The 21,578-nt window shown below is 41.7% G+C and overlaps 1 protein-coding gene across 2 annotated transcripts in view; it reads left to right on the top strand.

The window, feature by feature from the left end:
* The window catches only part of LOC138740289 (phosphatidylinositol 3,4,5-trisphosphate 5-phosphatase 2-like), a 208,898-nt gene that overhangs the window by 154,068 nt on the left and 33,252 nt on the right, over positions 1 to 21,578 (top strand). For both annotated transcript variants that reach the window (XM_069892720.1, XM_069892719.1), the window contains exons 17-25: positions 787 to 886; positions 4,243 to 4,331; positions 5,848 to 5,929; positions 6,470 to 6,559; positions 9,231 to 9,344; positions 14,507 to 14,595; positions 16,539 to 16,626; positions 19,991 to 20,146; positions 21,423 to 21,504. In XM_069892720.1, the coding sequence (XP_069748821.1) occupies positions 787 to 886; positions 4,243 to 4,331; positions 5,848 to 5,929; positions 6,470 to 6,559; positions 9,231 to 9,344; positions 14,507 to 14,595; positions 16,539 to 16,626; positions 19,991 to 20,146; positions 21,423 to 21,504 (890 nt within the window). The remainder of the gene's footprint in view (positions 1 to 786; positions 887 to 4,242; positions 4,332 to 5,847; positions 5,930 to 6,469; positions 6,560 to 9,230; positions 9,345 to 14,506; positions 14,596 to 16,538; positions 16,627 to 19,990; positions 20,147 to 21,422; positions 21,505 to 21,578) is intronic.

Here is a 21,578-nt window from a genome sequence, read left to right as displayed (position 1 = left end):
TATTGAGGAATATTGGGTTTGGAAAGAAATAGACAGCCACTCTTCTAGCTAAGTGCTTTCTTCGTTCTTCCTTCCTCCAGAAACACACTTACCGTCCTCTGCCCATTCATACTCCTCACAACATTGTTACCTTCTAAAATTACTCATTTGCCTAGTACTTTCACAGGGTCTGTGCTATAGTTCATAGTGAGTTACCCTTTGCAACAGGTGTAAGGTTAATCTCTGACTCTACAATGGGGGGAGGTACATCTGCAGCCAAGGTAGTTGCATCAGGAATGACAGCTGTAATGTTGCTCCCATGCAAAAAATGAAGGAAGACCTCTTTCTCCTGATGCATCCAATGGAAGAAATGTGTTTGTGATAAAGGCCTTGGTCCTTTTACTTGGTTTGCTGAAGGTCATGGTGGTTGCCAGTAGCTGTGAGTTGTTCTGAGGCCCAATATGGACCCGAAGAGTAAAATTCTTCTCCTTACCATTGCTTGTGTAAGGCAGGCAAAGGACTGTGTGTTATCTCCCTCCAGAAATGGAAGGATGAAAACCACAGTTATCCTTGGTCTCTCACCTTCTATTGTCCATGTTGTAGACCCATGGGAATTTTCTTCTCCAAATGGAAACTTCCAGCCCTTTTTCTAGAGCTGATGAACAAATAGCTGGAATGTGACAATGGGATTAAGTGATGCTGGAAGCTGGAGTGAACTGTAAGGTAGAAGGTAGACTATATTAGAGGATGTGTTCTTTTGGATATTCAATTCTAATGAAGATAATTTTCTTATACTTTATCCTCCAGGATATTTTAAATTACATCAGCAAAAAGGAATTTGAAGCAATTCTGAGTGTTGATCAACTGAATTTAGAACAAGAGAAGGGAAAAGTGTTTCTGAATTTCAGTGAGTAAATCTGATGATCTAAATTATTTAAGTTGTTGCTGCGATGCTTTCAAATGTGTACACAATTAGGCACTGTGGTATCAGTGCTATTTGTGACCAGTGGGCTAAGTAAAACCTCAATAAAACTTCACATCCAGTTCTGTCAATCTTATCTCTAAATACTTGTTGACCAGTTATGACTTATTTAGGTTTGATTAATGTAGCGAAAGATATTTGAAGCAGATTCATGAATATCTGTCACACATGAGCAGATTCAATGGCAGTTATTTTCCTGTCATTATCAGACTCCTGAGTGAGGCTCATAACTGGAAAATTATGTTGCTGTTGTTCTGTACTCTCTGTAACCTTTCACCTCTGTACTCTCTGTAACCTTTCACCTCTGTACTCTCTGTAACCTTTCACCTCTGTACTCTCTGTAACCTTTCACCTCTGTACTCTCTGTAACCTTTCACCTCTGTACTCTCTGTAACCTTTCACCTCTGTACTCTCTGTAACCTTTCACCTCTGTACTATGTCTCACTTGTTCTCCTATATATGAGAATCCTCACTGAACAAACTTTATTACTGCATCTTTGTACCTCTGTCAATAAAGTTGAACACACAGTTAACTTCATTTCTTCTCTGGGTGAAACCAACATGAAGAACTAGCAATGTAAAAATTGAGAAATTAGGAAATGTTCGTCATGGGAGACTTGTGAAAAAAATTATAGCATTTCACTGGCATAATCTGTATGACAAACCACTTGAAAGCTAGCACTGGGTTTTTGTTTGAACTGCTCTTGTATAACGTAGGTAATTGTGCACACCTAAACTTTCACGAGTAGCCATGTTGAACTAATGTGTCTATCAGTCACCTCCTCTCCTCTCCTTCCATGGTCTGACATACAGATAGGGATCAATTATGTGTCCCATCTGAAGGAAAATCGATCCAGCAGCAATGACTCAGTGTTGCACTGAATGAGGTGCTCATTTCTGGAGTAGACTTTATTCCACTAACATAGGTCTCAGTTAGCAATGGAGCCAAAGCTGACAACTGGGAGGAAGGGAACACTTGGAAAATTAAGCAGCTCTACAATTTTGAGATCATAGGCAAAGAAGATGCGAGAGAAAAACCATATAATTAGTTATTCTGTGACTGCAGGGTCTTGGGCCAAGGTGATGGTGCCCATGATGAGCAGTGTCTTTGAGGGGTTGCAGAATCCAGGGAAGCAGAGGATTGGTGCAGGAGACCAGAAAACAGAGAGACCCCCCTCCCCCATTTGATTAGGAGAAGCAAAGGAGATGACCCTATGGGATAGTGACCATGGGGGTGGACCAATAAGGAGCTTTGTGGCTGAAGATCACACAGGCTGTTGGTAACTCAAGACAAAGAACCCATGCAGGCTGAAGTCTGGTGATGACTCTGGTCAAAAGACTTGCACCAGGCTGCAGACGACTTAAGATTAGCTGAATGGATACCAGTTCATGGAATTGGTAGACGAGAAGGTGCCAAGGGCACTGAAGGCTTCCTGATCATGTCATGGGTTTGGATCTGAAGCTCAGGTTGCCAATGGTTTGGACTGGAGTCTGTGTGGCTGTGTGAGCACTAGAAGTGAATCCACAGACACTCAGTGACTCTGGGGGGTAGGTTCTCTTTTGCTTCTCTTTCACTGACTGTAAGGGGTCCTGGGCAATTTCTGCTGATGGTGAATCTTAGACAATTTTGTGTAACATTACATCTGTTTTACGACATGATGAAGGAATCTTGAAACCAGCGAGCATGTCAGGGCAATTAGTTACAATTGAGGGTGGCACAGTTATTGGAGCAGTTAACAGAACGCTACTACAGAACCAACAACCCGGGTTCAAATCCAGGGCTGTCTATAAGGAGTATGTATGTTCTTCCCGTGTCTGTGTGAGTTTCCTCCAGGTGCCCCGGTTTTTTTCCACATTCCAAATACATACGGGGTTGGTAGTTTAATTGGTCACATGAGGGTATTTGAGCAGTGTGGGCTCATGGGCTGAAAGGGCGTGTAACCATGCTGTATCTCTGGGGGGAAAAAAATGCTTCATGAGGAGCTCAGAAGCAATAGAAATTAAAATGGAGTATTACAAGTGTTGATCAAAGACAGTAGTGAAGAAAGATGAGAAAGGAAGATTATCATGCAAATTTTATCCTTTCTGATATTCAGTCATGTAAGGTGAATATCTAGAAGTGCCTTATGGATGCACATGTAGCGTGAATTGTGAAAGGTTACATAACCTCTCTGTCTGGAACTTGGTGGAAATGTGGATTACGGAGGGGCACGTAGCCTCACCATCTGGAACCTGATCTGAAGTCAGCTCACGACAACCAACGTCAAGCTTTGCCCACAGGTCAGCACACACCTGGTCATTGGCCTCTTTAATGGTCTCATCAGTCTCTCCAGCTGATGGCACTATAAAGCCCACCATGGGTTTATCTCTTCTTTTCATCTACTATGAACCCGAGCTCCACTCCAGGTTGGGAACCGTGGGCAACACTGGAGGATCATTGGTAAGGTGTGCACAGACAAAGGGCTGGAAGCTGTAGTATTGTGTGCCGAGTGTCCCTAGTTTAATTAGATAAGACCCGTGCCTGCCAGGCATATCAAAGGGTGGCGGGTATCATATATTGTAACTTGAATGTCAGGTCTTCTACCAGCAAGTGGTTGTGAGTGTATCGTTTAATCCAGTGAGTGTGTGTACGTGTGTGTCTTTTACCTCTGTTGTGACTGCCCTTTATGTGTACATCAAATCATGTTCAATCAACTGTGTTCAGACTCGTAACCCTTGGGGCCCATCGAAATGGTTTCACACACAGATAACTTCTTGCAGGAATTACTGAAGATGATTTGTATCAATTTGTCTCATATCTTCAGTTATCTTGCAATCAACAAATTACAAGACAGCTTGGATCATCTTCATTTATGATGTGCAACTTATATTTGTTTTTGTAGTAAACATGTATATAAAATAATTTTCATGTTGTTTTCTATAGGTTATTCTAATAACATACACTACATTGCTCCGTGTATTGTTTTTGTGGGTAATGGCTAACATAACAATTATTCCCAATGCTGTAAACCCAGATATCATAATTGTGTATTAAAACAAATTATAAACAACCCTGCCTGATGCTAGACATTTGCAATAAAAATAAATGCTGGATCCTGCAACGGGTAAAATAGCAACTCTGGAGAGAAGAGAGTGACTTGACATTTTTGGATCCTGATGCTTTATTGGAATGGTAATAGAGAGAAGGCTTGATCATTGATGAAGGGTCTGAATTATGAGTCGTTGTTGGATAAAATCTTTGCCCTCGTAATGCTGCGTTCTTGACCTTCTGCTCCTGACAGGTGAAGAAGAGATAACTTTCCCTCCTACCTATCGATATGAGCGGAACACCAGAGATACATACTCATGGCAAAAGCACAAAACCACTGGCGTATGTGTGACCACTTTGTTTTCCTAATTTTGCCCTTTCATTCTTATTTCTTGCCCTAATGTATGATTTTGCGGATTCCAAAGAGGCCAATATCAGAGGTGGTAGAACAGAGCACATGGAGAGTGTTCGCCTAAACTGTGCGAAGTAACAGGTGTGCGTCTGTAGAAATAAGGAAGGGAATTTGAAAAGCAAATACAATTCCAAAGACATGAGACTGTCGCCATGACAGAAATTTGGCTCTCAGCTGGACACAACTGAAAACTATATATTTTGGTCCATACGAGTTTTGAAAAAATGGATGGGGGCAGGAATCATAGTTTTGATGAAGACATGGACCTAGGAATTGGACCCACTTGCACGCAATTGTTATGTGCCATATTGGCACCGGAATGGATTCCTCCAGGCACCTCAGTCCATTGTTCACCAAATCATGGCTGATGTCCTCTAATGACATCATAGGTCACACAGCAGACTTTGCATCAACTACCTGTGGCAATGAAATGCCTTGGAGAAATCTATTATCTCCAAAATTCACTCACAAAAGGATCAGGAATATATCGAGCTGGGTTTGGGAATGAGATGACAATCGAAGATTCCATTCTGCCACATCAACGTCCTGCACACAGTATTTCCCAATCTTAGGATTGTTAATCAAAGGGACTGACTTCACTGATTCAAACAAGAGAGACCACAGATGATGGAAAATGGAAGCAACACACACTGGAGGAACTCAGCAGGTCAGGCAGGCATCCATGGAAGGCAATAGACAAAGTTTCAGGCTGTAACCTTTCATCAGGGTTTTTAACCAGTCCTAGTGAAGGGTTACGTCCCAATGCTGCCTTCATTGAATGTAACCTGACCTGCTGAGTTTCTCTTACCCTTTGTGTGTTGCTTAACTTTACCGATTGTAGCCTTTATCATTCAAATAATTTGAGAGCTGCATCCAGCAATCATTCTCCCTTTGCTCAGCCTGCAACCAGCTTGGGATCACTTTTTGCTCCAGAGTTGGTTGGACTAATTCATTGCATGGGCTGGATTGTTGGAGAGGGTATTCAGGCACACTGGAGATCTCTATGACCTCCTGCTCAACAACCTTCCTCGTATCTAGGCCAGCTATTGCTTTGCTGTTACCATACACTGGCTGCTTTGGGGACAGTTCTTTAAGTATTGTTCAGGTTTAGGTGTGACTGTGGTTTGACACCCTGTTGGATTTTAATTTCCACTTTAACTCAATGCTATTTTGGATTTAATAAGAAACCAGACAATAACAGCAGAAAATGCTGGAAAATCTCAAGTTAGTGAGCATCTCTGAAGAGAGCCACAGTCAAAAGTTTGAGCTATGATCAGTGGAGAAATAGAAGCAGAAGTAATTTTAGATGGATTGGGTTGAACTTTCCAAACCACTGCAATTCAGCAATTAGAGGTTCAAATTGGAAATTACAAATTTTCCCGCATTAATGGCAAAAAGTAAATAACCAGAGACCCCACCTTCTTTTGCTCTTTGTCCATTTTATAGATAAGGATAAACGTTCCTTCTTGGTGTGACCGAGTCCTGTGGAAATCCTACCCAGAGACTTATAATGAGTGTACTTCATATGGTGAGTACAATTAATCCTTATTGATATGAGTGTTTCCTGTGTGACAAAAAGCAAGGGGATTAAAGAGAAACTGCATAGTACACTGGCCATTCCCCCACCAGTACACAATTCCATGATGTTCTCTGAGTTTTGAAAACAGAACTGCCTCAACCACTCAAATGCAAGCAGCGATGCTTGTTATATTCTTTGAAGGCCAGCTCCTCCAAAAAAGAGAGAATGTTTTACAAATGCTATCATTTCTAAGAATTAGCATGAAGAAGGCTTGGATCTTAACACAACAGCTGCTTAAAGCCAAGACTGAAAACAACAAAGGAAAAAATGGTTTGTGAATTGTTTAATTATTTGTAGTTGGTCAGAGCCTTGTCTTCACTCCTGCACCAGGTTATTCAAGTTTCAGTCATGCTCCAAAAGCAAATATTTATTATTTATCCACACATTTACTCTGAATTTATCTGGGCATTTCAGGGGTTGGTTCAGTGTCCCCCTGCAATCCAGAAGGACAACATTTCATTCTCTTTCATGGGCTTTTGCTTTCTGCAGGTTGCACAGATGACATCATGACCAGCGACCATTCGCCTGTCTTTTCCACATTTGAAATTGGAGTAACTTCCCAGTTTGTGTCTAAAAAAGGTATGAGAATTCGATGATCCACGCAACATTCTGTACAGAAAAATAGGACTTTATAATTACAACAAACAGTCCATTGGAGGATGTCAGCAGGTCATGCAGCATCTGTGGGAGAAAAAGAATGGTAAATGTTTCGGGACAGAACCCTCATCAAGACTGAGAGTGCAGAGAGGAGAAGTCACTAAAATATGGGTATGGTGGAAGGGGTTGAACAGGCTCCAGTGGGGAATTGGTGAACCAGGGACATTTTGTTTGTGCATCCAACAATTTACCCCTTTAAATTCTTCTGCTTCAATCGCAGGCCAGCTGAGCTCTAATCTGTTCAATGTGTCAATACTGTATTTTTACTCAATTATGAGCATTGTCTATATTGGCAGCCTCAGCCTGCCCACACATTTACTTGAGTTGATCAGTCTTAGACTTGATTGGCAGGTGCTCCAGATTCCAGCTCCTCTTGTACATGGGATTTCATGCTCAGCTCTTTATCTGGATCTAAGCTGGTGAATCAGGAGTTGTGGGGGGTGGGGAGAAGTGCAACTCTGTGGGATAAACAGAAGTCTTCCATGTCTTGCACCTGGGTACAAAATGAAGATCAGAATGATGGAATTAAAAACTTTGGTCTATAAAATGTGTCTTAAGCGTGAGGGAAGGATAGCAGTGAGGCTGCCAAGAAAAACAATGCTCATGTGGTCATCACATTGAACAGATTTGATCTCCAACTGGTCTGTTACTGAAGCAAAAGAAAAGAAAAGAAAGGGATAAATATGAGAGATGGGGAAATAGAAAATAAAGATCAGTGGAGGTTACATTGAGGAACAGTTCACTAAATCAAGAAAAGCATTTTTATTCTTAAAAAAGTGCCAAGGCAAGCAGCTGCGACTATTCCTTTATTCAGTATTCCAATCCAGCTGAAAGGTTTGGAAGTTAGATTGATCCTGCCTGGAAACTTCCTTCATGATTACAAAAACAAAATTGAGGGATTGTAGTTTAAAATTTGTGAGGAGGGAATGCAGTTGGAACTCAGTCAGATAAGGCAGCCGTTGAAGTTTGAAGATATAAATATTGAACGATTTTAGCCATGTATTGGAGGAACAAATAATAGCATGCAAAGGTGTTAGGGTAGAGATCAACCAAAAGCGTTACGTTTGTAATGGTAAATTATAATTTGTGCTTCCTGGTAAGTTCTTATGGTCCCTCTATTCGACATTTGTTTATGGTTTTCTTGTCAGGGGTAAATAATTCTGACGTGGTCACATTTTTCAGCATTGATGTCCATCGGAGACACATTTGCATCATGCAATGTATGTTTTGAAGTGCAATATGGATAATGTAGATTTAGTCATGGAGACACACAGCATCAAAACAGGCCTTTCCATCCACTGAATCCTTGCTAACCATCAAGCGCCCCTTTGCACTATCCTGCACTAGTCCAATTTTAATCTCCTCACATTCCCATTAATTTTCTCAGATTCTCACACTCTGGCAACATAGAACACTACAGCACAGTACAGGCCCTTTACCCCTTGATGCTGTTCCATCCTATGTCTTCGTACCAAAAAAAACCAAACCCTCCTTACCTCATAACCCTCTATTTTTCCTTCTGTACCTGTCTAGGAGGCTATTAAAGGCCCCTAATGTTTCAGCCTCCACCACCTCCCATGGCCAGGCTTTGCAGGCCCCCACAACTCTGTAAAAACATATCCCTGATGTCTCCTCGAAACTTTCCTCCCTTCACTTTGTACAGATGTCACCCACCTGCTAGGGGAAATTTACAGTGGCCATTTAACCGACCAAAAATTTGGGATGTGGGAAGAAAATAGAAAAAATTGATGAGATCAGGGCAATAGTGATAGATGATATAATCTAAGGAAGAGAATGTTGTGTCCATCTGGGTAGAGATTAAGAACAGTAAAGGGGGGAAAAAAAAATCACTGGTGGGAGTTGTCTATCGCCCACCAAATAACAGCAGCACAGTCTCAGAGGCAATTAACTGAGAGATAACTGAAGCACATAAGAACGAAACGGCAGTTGTCGTGGGGGACTTTAACTTCACGTAGATTGGAAAAATCAAGTTGGTCGAGGGAGTTAGAAGGATGACTTCATAGAATGCATCCGTGATAGCTTTCTTGAGGCATGTTAAGGAACCAACAAGGGAGAATGCTATTTTGCGCAATGAGATAGGTAAAATTAACAATCTAGTAGTTAGGGACCCTTGGAAAAAGTGATCATAGTATGATTGAATTTCTCATGCAGATGGAGGGTGCAATAGTTAGATCTAAAACTAGTATATTACGCTTGAACAGGGGAGACTACAAAAGGATGAGGGAGGAACTGATCAGGGTGGACTGGAGCACAGGCTAATTGGTAGAGCAGTTGAGGAACAGTGGAAGACTTTCAAAGAGATTTTTTCACAGTGCTCAACAAAAATATATTCCTGTTAAAAATAAGGGTGGGAAGAGAGGGAAGAGTCAGCATTGATCAACTAAGTTCAGGATTAAACCCAGGTCTCTGGAACTGTAAGGCATCAGCTCTACTAACTGATCATTATTGTCAACCATAATATATGCTGATACACACTTGTGATTGTGAATTAGAAGTGCTATATTAATGCAGGTTATTCTTGTTGTTCAGACATTTTTGTCTAATTAATTATGTTAATTCATGTTGTTTCCAGGCCCTGGTAACAGTTCTGGACAAGCTTGTATTGAGTTTGAAATTATCGAGGCCATTGTCAAGACAACTTGCAAAACAAAGTTTTTCATTGAATTTCATTCAAGTTGTTTAGAAGGTATGAGAGTGTTCAATACTTATTTTGACTGTCTTAATATCAACATTAGAGGTTTAAAAATGGTGATAATTCTCAGAGAGTTTCCTGTTGGTTCAATAGTTCCATGCTCCAATTATTTAGTCCTGCAGACGAGGGACACAGTTTCAAGCTGGGTTATTGGACTAAATATTATGGTTTATTTGTCAGCCCTCACCAAACTCTATCTGATAAATGTACCTTTGCTAAGATCTGCACCTGGCATGGCAGCATGTAAAGGGTATGGAGTCTTAGTATGGTCCATTCTTCAGCCCTGGGAAAGATCTGATCCCCAATTGATGGGCACAGGTCTTGGATTGAAAGAAAAAGCTGAGAGGTTGGGATGGTGTTCTGCTTTAGGGGAGGCATGTAATCATAGGTTTGCTTGGGAAAGCAGAGGTTGATAGGTTCTTGATTTATTTAAGAGATCAAAAGTTATGGAGAGATGGCAGGAGAATAGTTGAAAGGAAAAATACATTAACTATTGAATGACAGAACAGATTGGATTGGCTGAATGGACTACCTCGGCTCCTAAGTGGTATTGTCATGGAAGAAAGAAGCAATGTCGCTCCTGTCGCACAGGAAATGCTGTCAGGGCACCTATCCTCTCTGTAAGTTGTACATTCCCTTTCCCCTGCTTAGTTTCTTGAGACCTGGGAAGCCTTGCCTGCTGCTTTTGAACTAGAAGGGTTTGGAGTTCAATCATTCACCTATAAAGTACAGTTAAAGAAGGTCACCCAGCCAGTGGTGCATTCCCCAAGGTGGGTTCCAGCGCCACTAAAAGCAAAGCTCAATCAGGAACTCGACCAAATGACATCATTAGGGGGCATAAAGAAAGTGGAGGAGCCCAGAGAATGGATGAATTCAATGATGTGTGTCAAAAAGAAGAATGGTGACCTACGCAAGTGCATGGACCCGAAAGACATGAATGCCAATATAAAGAGGGAACATTATCAGATTCCAACCAGGAATGAAATTAGAAGTGAGATGGCTGGTGCAAAGTTTTTCCCTAATTGGATGCATCCCAGGGCTTCCGACAAATAAATCAGCATGAAAATAACACAAAATACTGTACATGTAATACACCATGTGGCTGATACACCTGTCTGAGGATGTCTTTTGGAATTTCCTCAGCTCTGGAAGTGTCATAGAAGGTATAAATGGGGTACATGTGTACATGGATGACATGATCCTATGGGGATCCACGTAAGAACAACACAATGAGAGGCTCATGAAAGTGGTACAACACATCCAGAAGTATGGATTAAAATTAAACAGAGAAAAATATCAGTTTGGTGTGAAGAAAATCACCTTTCTGGGAGATAAACTGTCAGAGGCAGGTGTAGAGCCAGACAAGAGCAGGGTGAAAGCAATTTTAGAGATGCCCAGACCTACTGACAAAAAAGGCATATTGAGAGTGCTGGGAATGATCAATTCCATTGGTAAATTCATATCAAACCTGTCTTCCAAAACAATGTACCTAAGGATGTTGTTTCAGGACAAATGTGAATTCAAGTGGACAGACAACCACGAGGAAGAATGGGGACAACTGAAGACCATTCTAACTATAGAACCAGTGCTTTTGGTGTTCTTTGATGCATCCAGAAGGACAAAAATATCTACGGGTACTTTGAAGTTATGTGTATGGTCGACCAACATTTGTGGCAGAGACAGACCACAAGCCATTAATAGGGATAATCAAGGAAAATCTCAGTGAAATGTTGCTGCGAATCCAAAAAATTATGGTGAAGCTACAACCTTATGACTTTGAATTGGTGACACCCCAGGGAAACTTGCTGTGTTAGCTAATGCATTATTCAGGACAACAACACAGAGTAAAGCACACAATGAGAGTTCCACAGAGACAGATGTGAATCTCCATGTGAAGTAGTGCGGTATCTAAATTGAAATCCAAGCAGATCACAGGTGAAACAGAAGAGGGCCCAGTTCTACAGAAGGTCATCAAGAATCTGAATGAAGGATGGCCTAGAGGGGAATGTCAGCCATACTACAACATCAGAGCTGAGCTGAGTGTTGTCAATGGGCTTCTACTCAGACAGAGCAGAATTGCCATTCCTCAATCACTGTGACAAGAGATGCTGGAAAGGGTACACAAGGGGAACCTTGGAATGGAAAAATGCAAGAGGAGGTACTGTTTATTGGCCAGGGATAAATGCTGTCATTGACAGGATGATTTCGAGCTGTGAGACCCGTTTGAAACATCACTCAAAGTAGCATTCCCTGTACATGTTCTTGATAGTTGGAAGGGTTTTACTTGCAATGTCCTGGGAAGGGCTTTACGCTCAGCGGTATTGGTGTCCCCACACCAGACCATGATGCAGCCAGTGAGCACACTTTCCATCACATATATGTAGAAATTTGCCAGGGTTTCTGGTGTCACACCAAATGTCTGCAAACTCTTGAAGTTGAGGTGCTGATGTGCTTTTTTCATGATGCCATTGATGTGTCCAGAAAAGCTTCTCCTAGATAGTGGCTCCCAAAAACTTAAATGTGCTCACCTTCTCCATCTCTGATCCCTCAATGATCACCGATTGAACACCTCTAGTTTTCCCTTCCTGAAGCCAACAATCAGCTCCTTAGTTTTGATGACATTGTGTGGAAGGTTGTTGTTGGTGCATCATTCAACCATGTTTTCAATTTCCCTCCTGTATGTTGACTCATCCCCTTTCTTTAATCAACCCACTACTGTAGTATAGTCGGTAAATTTGTAAATGGCATTATTGATGTACCAAGCCACACCGCATAGGTGTAAAGTGAGTAGAGCAGGGGGATAAGAATGCAGTCTATGCTCAGTAACTCAGAACCCAAAGTCCTTTGAAAAAGGGGATTTCAAAGATTCTCAAAACCCCAAATAGAGAAAATTATTTTAATCTCAATTCTAAAAGGTCAATGCCTTATGCTGAGACTATGCTCGATGTTCTAGACCGTCTGAATAACGTATCTATTCTGACGAGAAACCATAATGGTCACCCTTGTTATTGAGAAATTCATTTTAATCAACTTTTTTATTAATAATTTTACATTTAACTGTCAATCAATTGCCCTCTTTGTCAAACCTTCTAGTTCAATAGTCTTTCATGAGTAGATCCATTAAGGAAAGCTTCAGGTCCTTTTCACTGAAATAGGGTGCCTGCTCTGAGCCTGAAGTCAACTGTTTCACTTCTATTGCTATTTGACCAAGAGCAGCATTCAATTAAATATCCATTCCAACCCAATCTCCTATATCTGTCAAAGAAGATTTCTTTCTTTCTGCAGAAGATATTCCCAGATAATGAAATTCTTCACAAAACTGCACTCAAAGTCTTTCAATTAAGTCCATTATCTGAATGAGCTGCTGCTTTACCAGACTTAATTCAATAGTTTGGTGGCCACTGCAGCTTTGTGGACTTGCAGAGAGAAATCAAGAGCATTAGAACAATAACAGACATCATTATTCTGAATAACCATTTCCAAACATGAATCAATGCAAGTTCATTAATCTTTTCCTAAGACTCACAAGTAATCTTCTCAAGGGGAATACAGCTTTTCTGTTTCTCAACATCATTGAGTTTCAGATTGATTATTAATTGAACTAGACAGGGCAGAAGCCTTACAATAATATTAAAAGAATTATTTGTTCAAAGAGTATTCAATTAACAGGTTCAGCCTATTCACTGGCCTTCAAGGTAAATGTTTCTCTTCAGTATTAAGATTGCCAGATGAACATATTTTACATTTAAGCTCTTTTCAAAGGCAAACAATGAGATGCTGGGGAAACTTAGCAGGTCAGACTGAATCCACGGAGAGAAATGTTTTGAGGAGGAAACTTTATTGAGATTTTTTTTCCCTAAATGCTGGATGACGTCCAGCCTCTTACTGTTTGTCATTTCAGCATCTGCAATTCTCATGATTCTCTCTTCAAAGACAACCTTTTCTCTCCAATGCGGTTATGATCTGAAGTGACAAAGGTGTTGAGGAATGATGAGAATTTTAATGAGACAGATGAAATCTTTTTTTAACTTGTTGCATTTAATAAATGTTTTGTCAAAGGGAAAAATATGTGTAAATGTTTTAATTTTGGCGGCACGATTTAGGCTGTGTAATCGATCCACAATCCTGGTCAGCTCTATGTATGACTACTTTAATTAATTTTAGATAGAGACTGATTCATTATATTTAATGAGATTATATCTCACACCTCAAAAGATACCCAAAAAAATCCAGAATTTGTCTGCTAGGTGCTTTAGGTGTGGTATAGACATTGGTACCTTTTTTTTTACCTGGTTATGCACAAAATTAAGACCCTTTTAGAGAGAATTGGGGGTAGTATTGACAGAAATTGTGGGGGTGAATTCCCTCTAGACCCAGAATTATTTCTTCTGGGGAATTTGGAAGTTATAAAAACTTATCTTCCCCAGAGGTTAAGCTACATTTATTAAAATTGCCGGGAAACGTAACATGGAAATCTGATTCCCTACTTCACATTGATCGTTGGAATATGGAAGTGTAAAGTTGTATTCCCCTTGAGAAGATTGCTTGCGAGTCTTAGGAATAGATATAGTGTGTTCGTTGAAATTTGGCAACCTTATTTAAATTATTTAAATGCCCAGATTGTATAATTTACTCCTTATTAGAAATGTAATCCTTTTAAAATGATGTGACTCTGAGATGTTGAACCTTGCTCCTGTTGTTTTTTCTTCTCAATTTTCATTCTTTTTATCTCCCTCTATTCCCCACCATCTGTCCCCTTTTCTTTCGAATCTGGGGAGAGGGCGCTGGAGAAGAGGGACTCTCCTTTTTTTCGGACCTTATGAATATTTTTCTATCATTTTATATTCAATGTGTTTATTGAGTCCCTATATTTTGTATTTTCTTAAAACTTAATTCAAATATTCAAAACAATGTTGCTGGCAAGGTTATGGTAACGGTTAGCACAATACTGTTGTAGCGCCAGTGACGGGTTTGAATCCAGCACTGTCTGTAAGGAGTTTATACATTCTCTCCATAGCTGTGTGAGTTTCCTCTGGGTGATCTGGTTTCCTCCCACCCTTCAAAACATAGATCCGGGCTCGCGGGCCAGATCTGTAACCTACATTTAAAATTAAATTTTAATGCGAGGTCATCCAAAATGCCTTTTCCTTTCACAGAATATAAGAAAAGCTTGGATAATGGGACTCAGATCTGCATTAAACATGGATTTCTGAGAGTTGAATGGGCTTCACACCAGTTGCCAATGGTAGGTATTGTCCATCCTAATCAAAAATAACAATTATGTACACGAAGCTGAGCAATTAACGTTAGATTTCGATATGTTAGGTGTGACATACTCCATATTTGATTGTTTAACAAATATTTCTTGAACCTGATTTGTACGGTTAAGCATAATAATTAGTGCAACGCTATTACAGCGCCAGCGACCCGGGTTTGGACCCACTGCTGTCTGTACGGAGTTTGTACATTCTCCAGGTGACTGTGTGGGTTTCCTCTAAGTGCTCCGGTTTCCTAGTACCCTTCAAAACCTAGGATGGTCGTAGGTTAATTTAGGTATTTGTGTGCAATGGGCTTATGGGCCAGAAGGCCCTGTTACTGTACTGTAAAATTTGAAATTTTTCATTTAAAAAACAGTATTTGATTTGCATTTCCTCCAAGAGGAAGCTTTTCTCTAGACCTGTGGCTCTCAAGCATTTTTCACCCACATCCCACCTTTAGCATTCCTTTATTTACTGCAGACTACCCACCACAAATAAAGGCAAGGGAGAGGGTGCTGGCAAGCTTTTTCCCTTCCCAGACCACCACCTATCTGCGTTTGGATTTGATCTCATGCAAGATCCCACCAATGCTAATCAAGGACGCTCAATTTACAGAGTGAGGGCTAAATGCAAAGAGCATGTTTTACAATGTTCTCTCAATTTAAATTGACCAAGCTGGTGTTTGAGGCAAAAAGTTAATTTGTATTCTTCTGTCATTTCTTTTAACACTAATTTAGGATTTGAACTCTCTCTTCTATAAACTGTATATACTCATTTAAAAGTCAATACCATGTAAATGTTGACCCCCCCCCCCCACCTATTTTTAGTTAGCAAATCTGAAAGTTTCCATATATTGCATGTAAAAGTCGACTCTAGTCTCTTACCTTGGCCGCGGCTGCCTGCAGGCTCAGGCTCCCAACGTCTTGGTTGTGAACTCAGGCTTGAGCACCAACCGCCCAACGTCAGAGCTCCTGACGCCTCGACCATGACTTCCCACCTGGCCCAGGCCGCCCACCTAGCAGAGCTCTTGACGTCTCAACCACAACTTCACACCCCACCCATCAGCGCTCCTAACGCCTTGACCATGACCGCACCCCACCCATTGGAGCTCCCCGCGCCTGGAATATGAACTCCTGCCTCAGCCACCCACCATCATAACTCCCAATGCCTCCGATGACAGTTACTTAGCGTGGTCAAAATTAGCATCCATGTAATAAACTGCCCCATAAATTCAATGTTAAAAATAGCCTATAAAATGTGACTTTTACATGAGTATATACAGCAGTGGTGGATTAACCATTAGGATGAGTAGGCTGAAGCCTAGGGGCCCAGATGGTAAGGAGGCACCAGATGCATTATGGTCTGATTAAAGTGACTTAACAAAAACAATGAGGTTCATTACTCAGCCTAATGGCTAATCTGCCACTGGTATATGTTCTTTATAATTATCCATGATTCCATGTGGATTTCTAATTGGGCCTTTGCCAGAAGTTAATATGAACTGTTGCCTTCCAGCACCAGATTTTACCTCCTCCTAAACCAACAGCCTTTGTGACCTCTGGCGTAGGGCAACAGCACTACTTCGGAATTCTCTCCTAAGTCTTGATTCATATTAATTTGCCAAGACATTAATTTCACAGTGTCAAAACAGGGGACTTGTTTCCCAATGGTACATTAGGAGTGCCTGCAAAAGAGCAATTAGGAAAGGGCAATAGATGGGCCTGTGTTGCTGCATTACATTTCCCTCTGGCTCAATCCTGAGCCAGTCCCAAATATGCTGATTCCCTTCATACCCAGAAATATGTTTTGAATGAACAATGACCTGAGCTTCTGCAGCCCTTGAAGTGGACAATTCCAAAGGTTTCCTGTTCTCGCAATGAAGAAATGTCCACTCCTCTCAGTCTGCCTCTTCTCTCATTACATTTGATAGTTATCTCCAATTCTGTCTGAAATTGAGTATCTACAAGACCAGCATCTGCTATTGACCATAAAGTCCACAGATGGATATGAATCCTATGGTAAGTTAAAGCTGTTTTGGTGCTGTTATATTTATGGGAGCTGGAATTTCCTCCTCAGTAATTTCCAATACTCAAGCAAGATGGTAACAGCTCAGTCTTGTTCTTTTCTTCCAAAATTTTATTCCATTCACTTTATAATTGCAAATATAGTCAATACTACTCTGCAAACAAAGCGGGTGACGAAGAATGAATTTCACCATGAGCATGTGAGCAAAATATGGGTCATGGAGTTTTACAGCATAAAAATGGACTCTTCAGCCCAACTTCCCTATGATGACCATTAATTATCCAAATTAGCCCTATTTGCTTGCTTCCTATGTAATCTTTTGTTTCTATTCTCTGTCCAAATGCTTTTTAACGTTTCAGTTGTGCCCGCCTCTACCACTTTCCTCTGGCAGCTCGTTCAATGCTCCCACCCCTCTGTGTGAAATAAGGGGTCCATCACATACCTGTTAAATCTTTCCCTTCTCACCTTAAATCTACCCTTTCTAGTTTTAGACCCTGTGAAAAAGACTGTGGCTGAAATTTGATAGAGGGGTTCAAAATTATGATGGGTATAGATAGAGTAAATGCATGCAGGCTTTTTCCACCAAGTTTGGGTGAGATTAAAAACTAGACGGCATGGGTTAAGGGTGAAAGGGGAAAATTTTAAAAGAAACATGAAGGGAAACTTTTTCACACAGAAAATGGTGTGAATGTGGAATGAGCTTGCAGCTGAGTTGGTGAATGCAGGTTCAATTTTGACATTTAAGAAAAATTTGGACAGGTACATGAACAGGACAGAGTATGGAGGGATTATGGGTGCTGATGTAGGTCAGTGGGACTAGGCAGAAAAATAGTTCAGCACGGACTTGAAGGGCTGAAGGACCTAAAGGCCTATTTCCACGTTGAGGTGCTTTTTGATTATTATGGTCTATAAATCCCCCTTTCTTAAAGACCAAAGTGTCTCCATCACACCAAATTCTGAGTTAAAGCACATTGTTCTGTCACTTGTCTCTCTCTCTCTCTCTGTCACATGCCCTTATTCTTTCCTCAGTGTCTTGGATCTTGAACATAATTTTACAAGCCCACACTACCAATGAGTAGTTTCCTCAGCATCATTTGGGGCCCTGTTGATAATGGGTGAGTGGAGGCATGGCCAAATCAACATCAAGGATTTAAGGAAAGATGCATTGATGCCTCTCATGTTAGGGTAGACAGTCAGGCTCATTTCCCCAGGGTTAAAACATCATATTCCAGAAGAGATGCATTAAGGTGAGGGAGAGAAAATTTAAGGGAGATGTACAGGGCAAAGTCTTTGTTCAGAGAGTGCAGGGTGCCAGGAATGTGCTGCCAGGAGCAGAGACAATAGTGTTTAAGAGGCTTCCAGACAGACACATGGATATGAAGGGGATGGAAGGATATCTATGTGCAAGCTACAAAGCCTTAGTTGATTTGGATATGATGTTCGACACAAGACATGTGAGCTGAAAAGCCTGCTCCTTTACTGTACTTTCTATGTTCTATGTGTGAGCCATGTCATTTCAAGATTCAATTTATTGTCTAGGTAATAAAACAAAGTCCTATTACATGTTGCCTGCTGCAAGGCAGAATGATCTGAACACCACTTACAGTCAGAGATCGAAGCAAAAGAGAGTGTCCCACCCCCCCCCCCCCCCCCCCCCCCCACCGAGTCACCAAGTGTCTGTAGATTCATTTCCAGCACTTCCGCAGCCTCCACAGCCACAGTGTCCAGTCCAAACCATCGGCAATCCAAGCTCCAGATCCAAACCTCCGACATGGTCAGGGATCTTTTGGTGCCCTCAGCACCTCCTTGCATCCTGGTTGCGATACCTGGTACCCCTCCTGCCAGTCTCCAGCAGTCTGCAGCCCGGTGCAATTCTCCCGACCGCTGTCTCCAGCAGCCCACAGATTCCACGCGTTCATCGCCTCGAGTTGCCAGAAACCTACCGCATGCGCTGGACCCCAGCTGCAGAGCCTCCTCACTGGTTCGCCGCTGTGGTCACTGTTCCATGGATTATCGTCTCTGCTGTTCCTTCTCAGACAGTGTGTGATCTTCCTGTCCTCTGGTGCCCTGCTCCAGTCCTCTCCCTCCCCAGAGCCTGCAGCCCCTCATGGCTCCTGTTAATTAACAGGCACTGCCATCTTGGGCCCAGACCCACCCCTGTCATCTCCCTCAACAAGCTGATGGCAGTCGACTGCAGCTGGACCCCGTGGGAACGCTGCCTCTCAGCTCCTTTGCTCCCCGTGGGTCTGCACCAGCAGCACCGCCACCTTTACAGCGGCTCCGGCAGCGCCGTTATCTGTGTCTGCTGTGAAAAACAGGTTTAGCATGAGCAGGCATTGCCCAATTTTTTTCTGATGGGCTGATATTGTATGTTTTTTTTTTAAATAAAAGTAAACAACCTGCAAAGCCTTAGAACAAGCAGAATTCAGTAGAAGGAAAAGAATGGTCAATGTTTTGGGCTAAAACCTTTCATTGAGACTGGGGATGTGGAGGAGAAATCAGCATGTGACCCATTGCTGAGTTCCTCCAGCAGACTGTGATTAGCTACAGATTCCAGTGTGTCCTCAGGTTAAAAGGTGAACTCCATACCATGGACTCCATTGCCTTCCTGCACCACATTCCCACCATCCTCCAGACACCAAGGTGCAGAATTTTAATTAAGGCATGTGACCAGTGGGGAAGATTCATAGAGATCAGTGGTTCTCAACCTTTTTCTTTCCACTCGCGTACCACTTTAAGTAATCCCTAGGCCATCAGTGCTCTGTGATTAGTAAGGGATTGCTTCAGGTGATATGGGGGCTGGAAAGAAAAAGTTTGAAAACCACTATTTTAATCGTCTCTCATTGACTCGTTATGTGGACGGTTTCCTAACTCCAAAGGAAATGGGCCAATGACAATTTTTCTCCAGCAAAATATTTCAGTAACAATTGGGTCTAGAGCAGTGATTCTCAACCTTCCCTTCCCACTCACATCCCACCTTAAGCAATCCCTTACTAATCACAGAGCACCAATGGATTACTTAAGGTGGGATGTGAGTGGAAAGAAAAAGGTTGAGAACCACTGATATATATATCATGGCCATGGGTAACCTCCCTATGGAGATAAATTATGTAAGACTGGATCAGAGTGACATTTATTACTGGAATTTGGATGCGCACTTTGTCAAACACCCATCTCTCCTGCTCATTATCTCCCACTCCATTTAAGATCAGCTCCAAAAATGTCCTCGAGAAGTATTTCAAATCAGCAACTCCAACGAGGTTAAAAATGACTGCAGAAAATATAGTTCAAATAGCAGTAAAAGGTGCTTGTGAATCATGTGACCAATATGCTTGAAACCTTGCTGTCCATTTGCAGGAGAATGTTGTATTGCATTGAAGTCCTTGATTGGAAGCACGTCACAAAGGTTTGAGACATGTCTGTCTCACTTGGGAGATGAGTCGGGATCTATCCGTGTGACAATGAGGGTCGTTGTTCCTGCAGAGCGTAAACGAACTCGGGAACGCCTCTACGGTGAGTTGACAAGGCAGGAGCATCCACAAGTGCCAGAGTTCACAGGCTCCCCAGCACTTCAGTGAAACACAAGGATTCACAAAATCAATGAGGCAAAACACTGCAGATGCTGAACATCTGTGATTAAAAAAACGCTGCAATCGTCCAGCACATTTGGCAGGATCTGTAGGGAGGAAAAGTGAAGTTTGTGTCGTCAATAGAAAGCTGGAAATTAGGCATGTTTAAAGTTGTAGAGGAAGGGAGGGGAGGGGAGAAGAAAGGAAGGTCATCCTATGATCTACTTCCTCTGCAATTTTAAAATGACAGGTTCTTTCTTTCCCAGTTCCAATGAAGAGTTTTAAGTTGAAAACATTTTTCTCCTTTCTGCTGAGTATTTTATTTGATTTCATTTCTGCGTAAATGGAAGGGTTCTGCAAAACATTTACCCAATCTGTGTTTGCTTTCTCCAATGTAGAGATGACTACATAGCTTGTAATAAATGCAGAGCACTCAACTGTATGAATGCAAGTAAATTGCTGCACTGTCTGGATGTTTGGTCCCTGAGTGGTTGGAAAGAGCAGGGTAAAAGGTCTGCTGTTGCAGTTCCAAGCATTGGAGGAGTAGAGTGATGAGGAAAATGTCTGTTGGTGGAAATGGATGGGTGAACCACAGAATGAATGGACCATTCAGAATGCTGAGAGTGGTGGGAAAGGGAGGGAAAGATGTGCCTGGCTGGATCCAGGTTGAAGGTGACAGTATGTTGGCAGTGTGCCTTGAGAGGATAAGAAAACCCAATTCTTGTTCTAAGTGGGCAGAGATGGGCTAAGAGCAGGACAAAAAGCATTGAAGAAGACATCTCAAAAGTATGGTGTGGAAAATATTATTACAGAGCTGGAAATGGAGAATGGTCCTTACAGGAAGCAGGTAAAGGGAAAGAATAATTAAGTTGTGAAACCTATGGACTGGAAGTGGGTATTGGCCACTGACCTTTCCCCTGGACTTGGAGATGTCAACGAACTGATTGCATTGTTCTCGTACATTATTACAGCACCAGTGACCCAGGTTCAAATCTGCACCTGCCTCTAAGGAGTATGTTCTCCTCATGTCTGTGTGGGTTTCCTCCAGGAGTTTCACTTCCCTCCCACATTCTTAACATGTTCAGAGTTAACTGGTCACATGGGTGTATTTGGGTGGCGTGGGCAGAAGGGCTTGTTGCCATGCTGTATCTCCAAATTAGATCAACGAAAAGGTATGTGATCATTTCACAACCGTCTGATGTTTATTCTTCTTGTGACAGAGTGGATCAGTTCTGAAAGGGATGCGAGCAGAACTTCAAAAGATAAAGCTCAATCATCTAAACCAATGAAAGAATGCACTGGGTAAGCAGTTTGTTCTATGGAATATCTTTTGGAAATGAGAACCTGTCAACATGGTATCTTTTCTTTATAAAAAA

Source organism: Narcine bancroftii, chromosome 8 (assembly GCF_036971445.1).
Source record: "Narcine bancroftii isolate sNarBan1 chromosome 8, sNarBan1.hap1, whole genome shotgun sequence".
NCBI classification, from domain to species: Eukaryota; Metazoa; Chordata; class Chondrichthyes; order Torpediniformes; family Narcinidae; genus Narcine; species Narcine bancroftii.
The sequence above is the reverse complement of the archived record's forward strand: the minus strand, read 5'-3'. Positions and strand labels throughout refer to the sequence as shown.